The sequence below is a fragment of the Dermacentor andersoni genome, chromosome 2 (genome assembly GCF_023375885.2).
Source record: "Dermacentor andersoni chromosome 2, qqDerAnde1_hic_scaffold, whole genome shotgun sequence".
In the NCBI taxonomy this organism is placed as follows: Eukaryota; Metazoa; Arthropoda; class Arachnida; order Ixodida; family Ixodidae; genus Dermacentor; species Dermacentor andersoni.
Window position 1 is genome coordinate 14,889,654 of NC_092815.1, and position 14,337 is coordinate 14,903,990.

At 46.9% G+C, this 14,337-nt stretch overlaps 1 protein-coding gene across 2 annotated transcripts in view; it reads left to right on the top strand.

Moving 5' to 3' along the window:
* Positions 1–14,337, top strand: part of LOC129387856 (monocarboxylate transporter 12-like) — a 34,730-nt gene that overhangs the window by 19,919 nt on the left and 474 nt on the right. Inside the window, exons 3-6 of one of the 2 annotated variants that reach the window (XM_055077508.2) lie at positions 4,517–4,895; positions 7,410–7,680; positions 8,265–8,517; positions 12,429–12,578. In XM_055077508.2, the coding sequence (XP_054933483.2) occupies positions 4,517–4,895; positions 7,410–7,680; positions 8,265–8,517; positions 12,429–12,578 (1,053 nt within the window). The remainder of the gene's footprint in view (positions 1–4,516; positions 4,896–7,409; positions 7,681–8,264; positions 8,518–12,428; positions 12,579–14,337) is intronic. The other variant, XM_055077509.2, reaches the window with a different exon arrangement.

Below are 14,337 nucleotides of genomic sequence, written 5' to 3' on the forward strand. Positions count from 1 at the left end.
GCGTGCTTCCCTCACTTCAAAACTAGTCCAGCCCATATCACCCTACACAACTTCATTTGTAGTCTTCCCATGAACGTCCAATGCGAGGCGACCCACAGACCTTTGGTTCCCATTGAGTCCTGATTGTACCTCTGATTTAAAGCAAACAACCGCATTTCCAAAAGTAAGTCCTGGAACCATTACACCTTTCCACATACCTCAGAGCACCTCGTACCTATTGTATCCCCATAGCGCCCTGTGCTTCATTGTGGCTGCATTTCTCTTCCCCTTCACTGTTATTTTTTCCTGTGTTTCCATGTATCGATTGCCTGTATATTGGTATTGGTATTTATATTCTGTTACCCGAGGTATTTCCTGGCCCTGTATCTCCACTGTCTGTTCACTGTTTTCATTGAATAACATAACACCTGATTTTCTAACACTAAATTTCAAACCTAAATTATTGCCTTCCTGTCCGCAGATATTAGCCAGACGTTGCAAATCACTTTGCCTGTTAGCTATCAACATAATGTCATCAGCATAACGGACCTTTCGTAGCTGCAGCGCCCCCTGGCCAAATTCAGAGTAATGAAAGAAAATAAAAACACCCATGGAATTACGTTTATGGTGTTAGGCTGCTGAGCACGAAGTCGCGGGACTGAATCCCGGTCACGGCGGCCGCATTTCAATGGGGGCGAAATGCGAAAACACCCGTGTATTTAGATTTAGGTGCACGTTACAGAACCCCAGGTGGTCAAAATTTCCGGAGTCCTCCACTACGGCGTGCCTCTGTGATGACCCTAATATGGGGCAATGGTTCGTGTACTCAATGGTTCGGTTGGTTCTCTAAGGCGGAGCCTCCGAGAACCCAATTGAGGACAAAGCCGTTGGTTTGAACACACACACAAATAGTTTTAATCAAACTAAAAAGAGGCATAAAGTAAATAGAAGGAAATATAAAGCATGCCTATAATAAACACTCAAGAAGACATTGCGGCAAAGAACACACATAGGGCTTGCATGAGGTTAACGAGTGCGCGAGTCCGGGCTTGCCACGAGGGCGGGGACGCGTCACAGTCTCGACGCGGCGACGCGGCGACAAGCTGGCGAAAGGAGTGGTGTCGGTCTCACCATAGGTCGCGGTGTAAGCTGACCGACCGAGCGACCGGAGCGCGCCAGCTCTGGCTAGGCGAGGTAAAGTGGGCGGCTTGGTGGCAGGAGTGGACGGCGGCGGCGTTCTGGCCGGGCAGCTGGATGTAGAGCTCGGGCCCGTAGCCCGACTGCTCCTGTCTCGCCCACGGGCGCAGAAGCTCGAACGCCGGCCTCAGGCAGCAGGCGGCACGGCAGACGGGGTGGCGTTCTGGCCGGGCAGCTGGCGTAGAACTCGGGCCCGTAGCCCGACTGTTTTCGTCCTGCCCACTGGCGCAGAAGCTCACCGGCTTTGAGGAGTTGACGGCACGCTCGGGTAGACGGGCGACGCACAGGAACAGGTTGGCAGGAGGCCCCGGGCGGGTGAAGTCCTGGTGGGCTCGGGTTCGGAACCCGACGGCCCGTCTTCAACGCCCGCTCCGGTGGTTGACCTCCTCCTGCCGTCGCTTCCTGGGACTCTCCTGGCGTCTCCCCGGCGTCTCCCTGCGTGTCCTCTTGCGTGTCCCCCTGCGTGTCCTCTTGCGTGTCCCCCCCTTCTGCCAGCGCACCACGCTTTTTCTTTTGGTCTGGCCGATTTGGCATTTTCGGATTGGCTGCCCGACGCTCCGTGGTCTTTCTTGATTGGTGAGGCTTTTCTTCTTTTAGTTGTCTTTCATGCGCCGCGCGTTCTCGTGCCGGACGCTCTTCGTCGTCGTTGTTTTCCTTCTTCCACCTCGGCGCGCGTGTACTCAGTGTCGTCTGCTCTTGACCGTCGCGTTCACCGCACCATGTCGCGCACCACACATCACAGCCTCATAATCAGAAAGTGGTTTTGGCACGTAAAAACCCATAATTTAATTTTAATGTGTTACCCGTGCATTTCATCCAGTGGAAAATAAAGCGCCGTCTTGGGGAACCCAACGTGATAGCCAGCGAGCGTGCTTTTCCATCCAGTCCAATCCTTTCTGACGCCAACGCTAGCCAACGCGCCGCGCACCACGCTCCACTCAGGCAGCTTGTAAGCGGACCGTGTTTCTCGCTCCGCTAGTCCGCTTGCGGCTAAGCGGAGGGCGCATGAGCATTCGTGCTTCCGCTCCGCTCAGCTGCTGAGCGGAGCGTAGAAACGCCAAACTAAAACACTCTATTGTCTTTGCGTCTCGGTTACGTTCGGTTAGGTTAGGTTAGCGCAAAAGGCGTTAGGGTGCCGCGGCGTATTCTCACAGCGGTTACGCCGTGAGAATTTTCTTTGCTTCTCGGCCACGCTGGGTTAGTTTAACCTTCGATTAAGTTTGGTTACCATGAAAGGCGTTAGGGTGGCGCAGCGTATTCTCATAGCGGTTACAGGGCCGTCAAGCGTCACCAGCGGCCTTCCAGCCACTCGCGTTCAACTGCGGTTGGTAAGGCGCTCTGCCTTCTAGATTTCCAAACTATACGGCCCAGCCTCTACTACGGTCCCTACTGCTCCCATGTAAACATCTGTGATGTTATCTTGAAGGTACATCGCCGCAAGGCGCGAGAAAAGTATGCTCCGGCACGGCTGACTTGACACGAGCGTCGCAGGTGCGAGAGAGTCTGTCCGACACAGAGATCGCAAAATGGGGCGTCAGCGCCCGCTTCTTCACCTGTTTCAGCGCGCTGGCAGCCAGTGTCCAAGCGTAAACAAACGCGACCAACTCCGCAATGCCGGCACGCCTGTGGACGAACGCATACAGCACGCGCAAAGAAACTTCTCTGGAGTGCCTACACTCTAAAAACAGTTGCACCCTTTGGATTGTATATTTGGCACACAACGATAATCGTCGTCTGTCTTGCTTGCGTTTCCTTTCTTGAAAACGCTGCACTCGTTACTTTCCGGTCGAGAATGCTCTATCATGCTGATAACGTGCATGCCGTTCGTGACTTGGAAGTACCGGGCTCGCAGCGTTAAAGAAAGGAAATGCGGGCAAGACAGATGACAATTATTGTTGTATGACAAATATACACCCTAAAGGGTAGAACTGTTTTTAGAGTGTAGGCAGAGTCAGATATTCAAGGAGCGAATGCCCCCACATTTTCTCTCTCTCACCCGCTCTTACTCGCGCATGCGCACAAACGTCCGGCGCCTCAGAAAATGCCACGCCCCGCGGTACTTACTAGCAATTGTAAAGTCGCGTCCGGAAAGGTGGTTACGGTATCGTGAAATCTGGGGTATGATTGATTGACGTCACGTTATCGTTAAGCATCACATAGTTCCCGCCTTTTGTGAGGGATAAAAACGAGAAGATATATACGATGGAGAAAAAATAAGATCGCTGTGCATGATGTTGTAGTAGTATACCATGTGAAGGGAAACACAGACGAGCAAATTTGAGACGACCGGCAATACAAAGTAAGCTGTAAAGTTTCGATTAATGTTATGCTGGTGGTACGACTATAACTTCGGAAATAAAGCGAGTAAAGTAATCTTATGCTTGTTCGAGAGCAATAGTTAGTATATGAGTGGTCTGGTCCCAGATAGACACAGAATAAGTTCGAAGCTAGAAGGCCAGCTCTGCGCCGTCCGGCAAGCTGAATATGCTACCCGAGTGCAAGGGCTTCGAGCCGCCACCTGAGGCCACCACAACCAAAACTGCCGGGCGATTCTTTTCATTAAAGTTTATTTCCTTCTTACACCGAACTAAGGTTTTCTAAAACTGAAGTTTTAGTAAAACAGGAGCCGAAGGAAAGTTATGACAGAGTGTATTCTAGCAGGTTAGCTTAGCTAGTTATTTTGCTTAATTGCAACGACAACTAAGGACGTTAACAGAACACCTAGATAACGATACGGCACAACTGTCCCAAATATGTAATTCTGGGACGACTAAGAAGCACGGTATTGTACGGAAAACACGCAATACCTTAAAGTTAGTGCTCTTAAGTTCCGTCAGCCATACTTTATACCAGTTAGATATAGCGTTAATGTTCTTCAAAATATGGTAACGTCATTTTGTTCATCAATTTCATGGAAAACTGCACAGTCATCCGTCGTCAATACTGAACTCTGCGGCAAGGCAGAAGGAGCAAGGTGCGACGGGGGATGAAATATGTCATCACACACGAATTCTGAACAACCGGACCAAAATATTCAAGCCAATTGAGTGGTAGCTTGCTATCAAAGATCTCTTCAAGAGGACGAAGCCTTGCTAAGCTTTCTCAAACGCTTTAAAGTCTAAGAAAATACTATCAGCGATAGATCGCCGGTCAACAATTACATGAAGTCTATGCGCGAAAGATGCCGTGCAGCTATGTTTCACAGGAAAGGGATCTGTGGAAGTCATGCTGCGTTTTCTGGAAAGCGAGTTCGCATCAGCAGACACTCCCGACTCGTGGCTCATATTTTCGAGCCGGATCTCTATGCGTTTGTGACGTTTCCAATACGTGTGTCGCACAGGGCTAGGAGTGGCCTGTGAGGAGCTATTACCGTTCACGGTGGTGGCCCGGCACTTCGTTCGCTACCGAGGCACAGCCATGGGTCTGCTCTTCGCTGTGACCGCCGGCTCGGGCTTCGTGTCCCCCCTCATTGTTGAAGCGCTGCGGCAGGCCTTCGACTTCCGCACGGCGCTGCTCATACTGGGCGCCATCGAGCTGAACATGCTGTTCGGCTGCGTCTTCGTCGACCGCGTGCCACGGAGCGGCAGTCGTGTGGGCGGCGACTGCGAAGCGCCCCTGAAGTCGGTCGCTCGAGGGCGCACCCGTGCGAGCACCTTCCACACTGCGTCGCTTGCCAAATGCTGCTCCAAGGACCTCGTCTCGTCCCTTCCAATTCCAAGGTAGCTGCACACCGGAACTCAGTGTCTTGTCCTTGTGTGGCTAAATTCGCAGGAGTATAAAGGCCTACTTTTGCAGGCCGACTGCGCGGCACGTATATACAGTTACACGTGTTCGCAACACGTTGTCCGCGGTTGTTAAGTCCGTCAACGTTTAGCGGTCGGCACAGTGAGGCGGTGTCGTCTCTTACCACAGAAACTGTCTCGCTTGAGTCAGATACCTAAGCTATACCGCGGCAGAGGCTGTCAGTATAGTGGCCATTCTCAGGTAGGCACCTCCGCGAGGTCAGGATCAGCTCCACGCTGCTTCAGTGAGCGCCAAGAGCAAGAGCATTGAGCATGACGTGGCCTATGACCGCGCAGGCTCTGTGGAAGACTACGAAGAGTCTTAAAATGCTTAGCTACCGGTATTTTGGCACGCTTCTTTGGCGCTGCACATTCGGTGACTTAACGTGGTGAAAGGTCAGTAGAAAGGCAAAGCTTTTACGTGCTTATACGTGTTGTACGCATTATCCTGCAGGTGGTGTCGCATTGTACTTTCGCGTTGAAGACAATGGCGAGTGGTGTTTTAGGCAATGTGTATGCGGCTGGATTAAGGAATCAGTGGCAACAGTAAGCAGCGTAGTTGCCCGTGTACGAATTGAATGCGTTCGGAGGAACATGCAGGTATATTATAGTAAGTCTACGCTCTAACCTTTAATGTTATTTTGTCTTCTTGTGTGAATCCAGCTGTAATTTTTCCGTCACGCAATCCGAACAGGCCCACACAATCGGTGCTCTAGATATCGACTATATGCAGCATAGGTCGGTTCTGTCCTCGTAAGTTAAAGAAACGTCGTAGTACAACAGTAGCTAGAATGTTGCCGTGATAGATTAAGTGCGCTCTCGCTTGAAGCTGGATCACAGCGAAAGACGCAGCCAGAGAAAACGGAGGCGTAGGAGCACGACAAATTACAAGGCTTTGTCTCGCCTTTTTCTGTGCCCACGTTCGAACCTTTCGCGTTGTTCCTGCTCCGACATACGAATCTTTCCATGTAGTATCCTGCTTAATGCATGGCTGTAATTAAACAGCGGTGCATAAATATTATTCTAACCAACGGCCACATAGGTCAACATATGCGCACACATGTGATTATGCAATGCACTCTGTCAGTTCCGTTGTTGGTCACTGGAAATAACACTTTGCGGTTAACCTACGTATCATGGCGCACAAACATAGCAAACGCGTGGAGCTGGCTACAAGACCTTTAGAAATGCGCATTGTGTAATAAAGCTAGGATGCTGAGCCTAAGCATTGCACCTAGCTCTAGTGATTAGGTGCACCGCCTACAACTAGTACATTTAACTTCAAGTGTGCAGCGTGCACCTTTCATTTGGCCTTCGCTAATAAGTCTTGTTGCTTGACATGCGCAGTCCACTACTCCATCAGGTACAATAACGATCATGAGCTCTCAAAAGGAATTGGAAGTTAATGTCACGTGTGTTACTTTTGTTAATTTTTCCTTCTCTTCAACCCGTAAGATTTTATGCTCTCACTTGATTACTGCATGCTTGCGCCGCAAAGTAGTTATGCTCTTTTACTGTTACCACATTCCAAGAATTTTTGTGAACTGGCAAACAAGCGTCAAAAATGAGTAGAGACAGTAGGTTCAGGAGAAATACGATCTAACCAGCCATATTCGTTTTAAAAGACATGTGTTTTGCCGCAAGTTAAAACACACGCAAAATCAAGACACATAAAGGCAACACAGGCGGCACTTCCAACTGATTTCCTTTTGTGTGTGTTTTAACTTGCGGCAAAAAACATGTCTTTTAGCAAGCACCAACTAAGCCAACAAGCAGTTTTGTTGCAACATATTCGTGTTCGCTTTCTCTGTCTGCCTGTGCTTAAAGCTCGATGGCATTCCTTTTTGAAAGCATTACAGGAAACGGCTGGAGCACGATCGTGCAACACCTGCTAATAAGAGAAGGTCAGCGAGCTCTCTTTTCATGTGACGTCACGTAGGAACGACAAGAATCAGATCGGAAGGCATGTATGAGTGAAAAGGTTATTGCTCGGAGCTTCGTCTGCGTTCACCACGGAACTGTTCGGGCTATCGGCCCACCGAAACGAGGTCACCACAGAAAGTGCACAGGTATTCCGTTACCTACAATGTGTCGCAAAATAACTCGCTATCAAACACATTGATGTTAGTTTTGAGGTATTTTAGGGAGCGTAAAGAGACGTTCGTGTTGGAAGCGTAAAGGCGTTCGTGTTGTCCACTTATCTTCTCTTGTGTCCTGTCTGCACGCCTCACCTTTTTTGCATAATGAATCCTTACCAACTAGCTCAGCTTTCTGTCGTTCTAAGTAAAGAGACAAGCACAGAAACTCATGCGCACACATGCATGACAGCCGCGATGATAACGACCACCTTCAACAATCAACCAGATACGCTGTGTGCGTTTGTCTCTTTTCTGATTGTCTTGTCGCGCTGTTGAGGGTGCCTTTCAGAGAGCGTTCATTTGTGCCTTCCAGGTCCCCCGCAGGCAGCTATCCGAAGGAGGCGGACCCGCTGCTGACAAAAGGCGTCTCGAGGAAGCTGGTCTCGCTAGCGTCCGCGCCGTTCCTGCACGTCGCGGCGTCGCGAGCAGTGTCCGTCTTCATGCTCTCGTCGTTCCTGCTCTCCGCCGTGGACTTTGGCTCGGACAACGGTCTCGCTGGCTACGAGGCTGTCGCTCTGGTCACTGCGAGCGCTGTCGGAGACCTGGTTTCACGAGTAGGCACCGGCCTACTCTTGGACGCTAAAGTAAGTAATACGCACGGGTATTCCTCGTGTTGCATACCTCAAGACCGTCGATAAAGAAGTCTTAAGGCAGCGATAAAAATACAGGATCTCAGTATTCATGAACGCATTTCAGGTGCGTGACGATTTATGCTTAGTTGGATTGCCTTTTATTTGTTACATACGTGTGGCGCCGTCTTAGACGCTGATGGTCCGCCTAAATATGGGCTGAATACACTTTTTTCTTCAATTATTTAAATCCTTTAGCAAGATAATCTAACAACACCTGCAGACAGGCTAGATGTTGCATTGCAGATTGACGGAAAATAAGCGCACAGGAAGACACACACGAACAGCCGAGAAAGACACAGGACGGCTGTTCGTGTGTGTCTTCCTGTGCGCTTATTTTCCGTCGACCTTCAGCAAGCGATGACGTGCAGGTTGATCGGTCGCAGTATAAGTGAAAGAACATTCTGAAGTATCCCTCCCCTTCCCTTCAAGAGCTTTTCAAGCATGAAGAGCTTACCCATTTGTCGCCTTGATACTCGTGCCACCCCCACTAAGCCACTCTTTCAAGCAATGCATCCCGCTTCTTCCACTCGAAACAGGTGCTAAGCGGCGAAGCCCTGATGCTATGGAGCTTCGCTGTCCAGGCAGCAGCCATGGCTCTCTTGGCACTCGCGAAGAAATACTGGCTTCTCCTTGCCAGCTGCTTCTTCACTGGCCTGACGGCAGGGGGTCGAATACTCGCCTGCACCATCATGGTTGCCGAGCTTTTCGACGAACAGTCGCTGTCGCTCAGTCTGGGCATCACAAACTTCACAGCCGGAATCATTTGCTTGGCGAGGCCATCCCTCATTGGTGAGAGAGGCACTCATTTTGCTTAGGGGATTATACTTGTAAATTGTCAATAGAGTTATTGACAATTGCTGTTAATACGAGCCAACGTAGACTGTGATTTTCTTAACTGAAGTACAAAGATAGATGTATTGCCGAAAAAATTGGCAACATTCAATGCTTACGTCTACTTCTGTGCGTTGGAAAGAAATTATTTATTTATTTATTTATTTATTTATTTATTTATTTATTTATTTATTTATTTATTTATTTATTTAATACATACTGCGGACACGAAGTTCATGCAGGGTGGTTAAAGGGAGTGACAACTGATTTTTAAGGACCTAGTTTTTGATGGCACAACACAAAGCTCTCCCTCAGTAGTGTTTACATCTGCAGCGGTTACTTCCCAAAGCGCGTGAATATTTAATAAGCAGAATTTTTCGATCTCAACAGCCACTAAAGGAGTAACAGTCCCTCCTCCAGCAACGCTGAGAAGTGAGAGCGATGCCGATAGCCCGCCTCGCAACTTGTGTAAGCCGCCCGTCGTTCTGCTTTCACGAGAGTGAGTGTAACTGTAGTTAACCAGCCACATGTAGACCTTTTCAACTGCTTTTGAATATAAAAAGCTGGTGCAATAAGTTCGCGTTGTTGTACAGACATTCCTTATATTTGTAGTGCGTTCTGTCGATAGACGAGCTAAGCCAACTCATTGAAAATAAAGGCCAAGGCGGCGCCACTTTAGTGATCACTACAAACGAAGGCTTATCCACACATTGTAAGTCAGGAAAAACTTACAATATTGAAACGTATACTGCATTTCAATACTAATAAAAAGACCAGCAACTGCACACTCTAGTAGAAGGTCACGTGGTGGACCTCTTATGCAGCTTCATGTTTTCGCCGCGTGGGGCGCCAAAGGACATTTCTCGCGACTTTTAGTGATGGAATAAAAATACCAATTCATGTTGAATGAGAAAAACATGGCTCCTTTTAGACACTACGATAGGGAATCGTACCATCAGCGGGGTTTTCTCGATTGATGTCCTGAGTGGTTGTATGTCCCGTTAAAATACAATATTAGGTCATAAGAAGTAAAACAATGCTAATACAACAAAATGCAGCAGCAACACAGTGATAATGCTGATACAAATTTTATAAAGGCAAGTCATTTTAGTCATTACTGGTGCGTGGCAAGAGAGAGTATTTAAATAGGTTGGTTCGGGCAAAATAGGGGGTTAGATAATTTTCGTGATGTTCGCGAGTAGGTCTTACTGGTGGACTTACACATATTGCCGGGTCAAGTGCTCATTCATTATTAACTGAGAAAGAAAGTCGAGCCGTATTGTTTTTCGACAAGATTCAAGTGTAGGAATACTATTAGACCTCATTACTCCAGTTGGAGAGTCGAATGTCGAAAATTTGTCCTAAACAAACTGGACAGCCTGTCTTTGGATTCGTTCAAGTTTCTTTATGTTACATTGAGTGCAGGGATCCCAGATAATGCAGGCGCACTCGAGCTTCGGCCGAATTAAGTAGTAGTAACAAGTAGTTTAACAGAGGATGGGGCGTCAAAGAGGATGGAATGACAAAGCACAGTTTGCGGAAAGCAGAGAAAGATATATTTTGCACATGTTCCAGGACATGCTGCAGTAGAGGGGGACACCTAAATATTTATAGTTAGAAACTTGTTTAAGTCTAGAAGAGCCTAGCACACAACTACAAGAGAGAGATAGAGAGAGAGAGATGTTTTCTTGCGGGAAATGGGAAGAAAAACACTTTTTTCAACATTCAAGGTCATCTCCCATTCAGTGCACCAATAGAAAATTTTACGGAGGCTCTCATACAGATCATCTTGGTTACTAGCGTGGGCAATTTTTTTTAAACAAGACACAATCACCTGCAAATGGTCTTATTTGAACGTTCGGTTTTACAGCATCAACAATGTCATGTTCGAGGCTCTGTCCAATTTGGAGACCACTGATGTCTTAGAATGCTTTCCCAAGTTGCTTCTTTAAAATTTCTTTCATTGCGAGGCCTCTCCTCAAAGGCATGTTGAACACCTTTCGCCTAAGTGAAAACACGGGGAATGCGGGAGATGGAAAGTCAAGACGATGAGCAAAACGAGAACCAGGTGAAAGCAGGAGCCAACGTTTCGACAAGTGGACTTGAAGAAGACAAGTCCACTTGTCGAAACGTTGGCTCCTGCTTTCACCTTGTTCTCGTTTCGCTCATCTTTCGTCTAAGTGGTAAGATCTTCTGCTTGAACCACACCACGTTGCCAGACAGGCTTTTAGCAAGTGCTTCTTTAATTTACCTAGCAACGCCTTCTAGATAGCAAATGTTCCGTGCACATTGAGCCGTGACGTACTGCGGGAAGGCCGATAGCCCGCACATTTGAGTGCGTGACAGAGGCAATGCTTAGCGCTGTCATATTTTCAATACATGGTTTTTTATACTGAGCCTTGGTTTTCCTAAATGATGTCAGACAGAAAGAACGCACATGAGTTCTGTTATTTAAGAGGTGAAACAGGAAATCTGGTTTGAGATATAAATCGTAATCTCATTTGATTCAATAGAGATACCAGCAGTCTTAGAAGCATTACGTAATTAAGGAGTAAAGTAGATATCTAGGTAAATATCTTGGAAAATATCTACAGAAGTTACACAGCTACGTCAATTCTACAAAAGAAAAGTGGGAGGATACCTATAAAGAAAGGGGTCAGACAAGGAGACACAATACCTCCACTGCTATTCACTGCGTGCTTGGAAGAAGTATTCAAGCTATTAAACTGGGAAGGCTTAGGAGTGAGGATCAACGGCAAATATATCAGCAACCTTCGATTTGCAGATGTCATTGTCCTGTTCAGCAACATTGGGAATGAGTTACAACAAATTATTGAGTACCTTAACAGAGAGAGTGTAAGAGGAGTTGAAGATTAATATGCAGAATACAAAGGTAATGATCAATTGCCGGGCAAGGGAACGAGAGTTCAGGATCGCCAGTCAGCCTCTAGAGTCTTTGAAGGAGTACGTTTACCTAGGTCAATTACTCACAGGGGACCCTGATCATGAGAAGGAAATTTACAGAATAAAAATGGGTTGGAGGGCATTCGGCAGACATTGTCAGATCCTGACTGGAAGCTTACCAATATCATTAAAAAGAAAGGTGCAGAATCAGTGCATTCTGTTGGTGCTAACGTACGGGGCATAAACTTAGAGACTGACACATTTAGTAGGTCCCACAGTCTTTGACTATGGGACCTCCTAGAGTTACTTTTTCTGTAAAACATTGCAAGCGCATCAATAAACTGAAACTGAAACTGAAACTGACAAAGAATCTCGAAAACAAGTTAAAGACCACGCAAAGAGCGATGGAACGAGAAATGTTAGGCGTAACGTTAAGAGACAGGAAGAGAGCGGTGGTGGATCAGAGAGCAAACGAGGATAGCCAGTATTCTAATTGACATTAAGAGAAAAAAATGGAACTGGGCCGGTCATGTAATGCGTAGGTTAGATAACCGGTGAACCATTAGGGTTACAGAATGCGTGCCAAGAGAAGAGAAGCGCAGTCGAGGACGGCAGAAGACTAGGTGGGGTGATGAAATTAAGAAATTCGCAGGCGCTATTTGGAATCGGTTGGCGCAGGACAGGAGTAATTCGAGATCGCAGGGAGAGGTATTCGTCCTGCAGTGGACATAAATAGTTTGCTGCTGCTGATGCTGATGATGATCATGATGGTAATGATAATGACAATGGCTATGATGATTATGATTATTTCAAGAATGAACGCCAACCTACTGTAAATTCAAGGCAAAGGAAGACGCTAGCATGTACTCGGCGGTTAGCACCAATCTGTCGCGGTGACACGCACACTTTCAAAGAGCACTGAAACCACCATCGAAACCAAAGACCATCGCGCTTGATCCTCGCAGGCTACGCACGAGACGTCGTCGGTTCGTACAGCCCCCTCTACGTGGCCTTCGCCGTAACCAACGCAGTTTTTGCAGTCACCTGGACGGTGAGCCTGTGCTGGCACAGGTGTCGGACACGCCTGCAACGCAAACTAGCGAACGACGTCACAGGTTAGGTGGCTGGACCTTGGTGGCATCTTCTGCAGGAAACACTAACAATTTAGACTGAAGATTCATCGCTCTGGACTGCAAGCCTAATGACATATTCGGGTGGTCTGGCCCTGCTACTAAGGCAGTCAAAACTGCTTTAAAGCAGTGTGACAAGAATAACGGGATAAAGAAGTAATGATCTTGCTTCATTATTATGTGTGGAGCCCGCTTATGCTAACAGTAACACGTAATTACGTTTTACATGTTCTGGTAGAGTTTCCAGAGCACTCTAAACGACAACCCGAATATTTCAGTAAATAAACGCCGACTTCCCTATAAGTAATTCGTGGAAGCATTTCATGTCAGCGTACAAAACGAACGTCAATAGCAGCGTGTCACTGATATTGCGTGTATAGCAATGAAAGAGAGGAAGTTTCTGGGATAGGGAAGCTGTTAGGTTTGCCCAAAAAGCTCCGACTTGTTGCTGCTGCTGTGTTGCAAATGAATCAAGCATGTACGGGTAGAAGTCAATATTCTGAAGTAACAGTGAGTCCCCCCTATAGCGTTGAAAGATGTTAGTGTAGAAATATCAGCTTCAAAAGAAAGGATGGCAGGAAGAAGGCAAAAACAGGCATAAAATTTAACCACCAGAATGTTTGCTTAATTGGTTTTATTCCTGCCAAAGGAGAGGTAAATGGGAAAAGGAGAGAGGGAGGATTTAATTTAAAAGAGAAGATGCAAGAAAGAAGATAAGTTGACGTGCAAGGAAGAAGACATATATGAATGTCGTTCATCGGACGAAAAAACATTAGCACGAAAAAAAGGACGAGGACGAGATGAGTACACAGGACTGGCGCTTTTCAACTGAAGCTTATTGAATAAACGTAATACTCATAGGAACAGCGCGAGACTAGCATGTGCTATCACATTTATGATAAAACAACCAAAGATCCGAGTTTGCAGGACCCCCCGTGCAACCACGTCGTAGCCATGCACTGTGACGGAACCGTGCGACTCACTATAGCGGAGGTGATAACAGACAATCGAGATGTAGCACACCACGACACTTGCCTCTAAAAAATACGAGAGGGTAGGTTGAGACTGACCTACCAACGTTGCGCCAGTTACAAAATCCCGGCAGGAATACGTAACAAAAAATAATCATAAAGAACAAGAAAGCCAGAAAACCAAAGGTACTTAACTAAAATATATATAAATGTTTCACTATCATTATCATCATCGCCACCATAAGCCTATCTTTATGTCCACTGCAGGACAAATGTCTCTCCCAGCGATCTGCATTTACCTCTGTCGTCCGTTAGCCTATTCCAACTTGCGCCTGCATATTTCCTCATTTCATAACCTCATCTAATTTTCTGCCATCTTCGACTGCGCTTCCCTTCCATTGGCACCCATTCTTTAAGTATAATGGTCCGCCGGTTATCCGCCTTACACATTACATGGCCGGTACAGCTCCATTTCTTTTTCTTAATGTCGACTAGAATTTCGCCTATCCCCGTTTACTGTCTGATGCACACCGCTCTCTTCCTGTCTCGTAAATTTACGGCCGTCATTTTTTTATTACAACGCTTTTTCCACGGTCTTTAAGCATTTCTCTAGCTTCTTTGTTAACCTCTAAGTTTCTGTCGCTGATTTTAGCACCGGTAGAATGCAATGATTATGCACAAGTTTAACTACAAATTACAATAAATAACAATAACAATGCCTAATAAATAACAATAACAAGGTGCTGCTTCAGCAAACAGAGGCACACATGCAA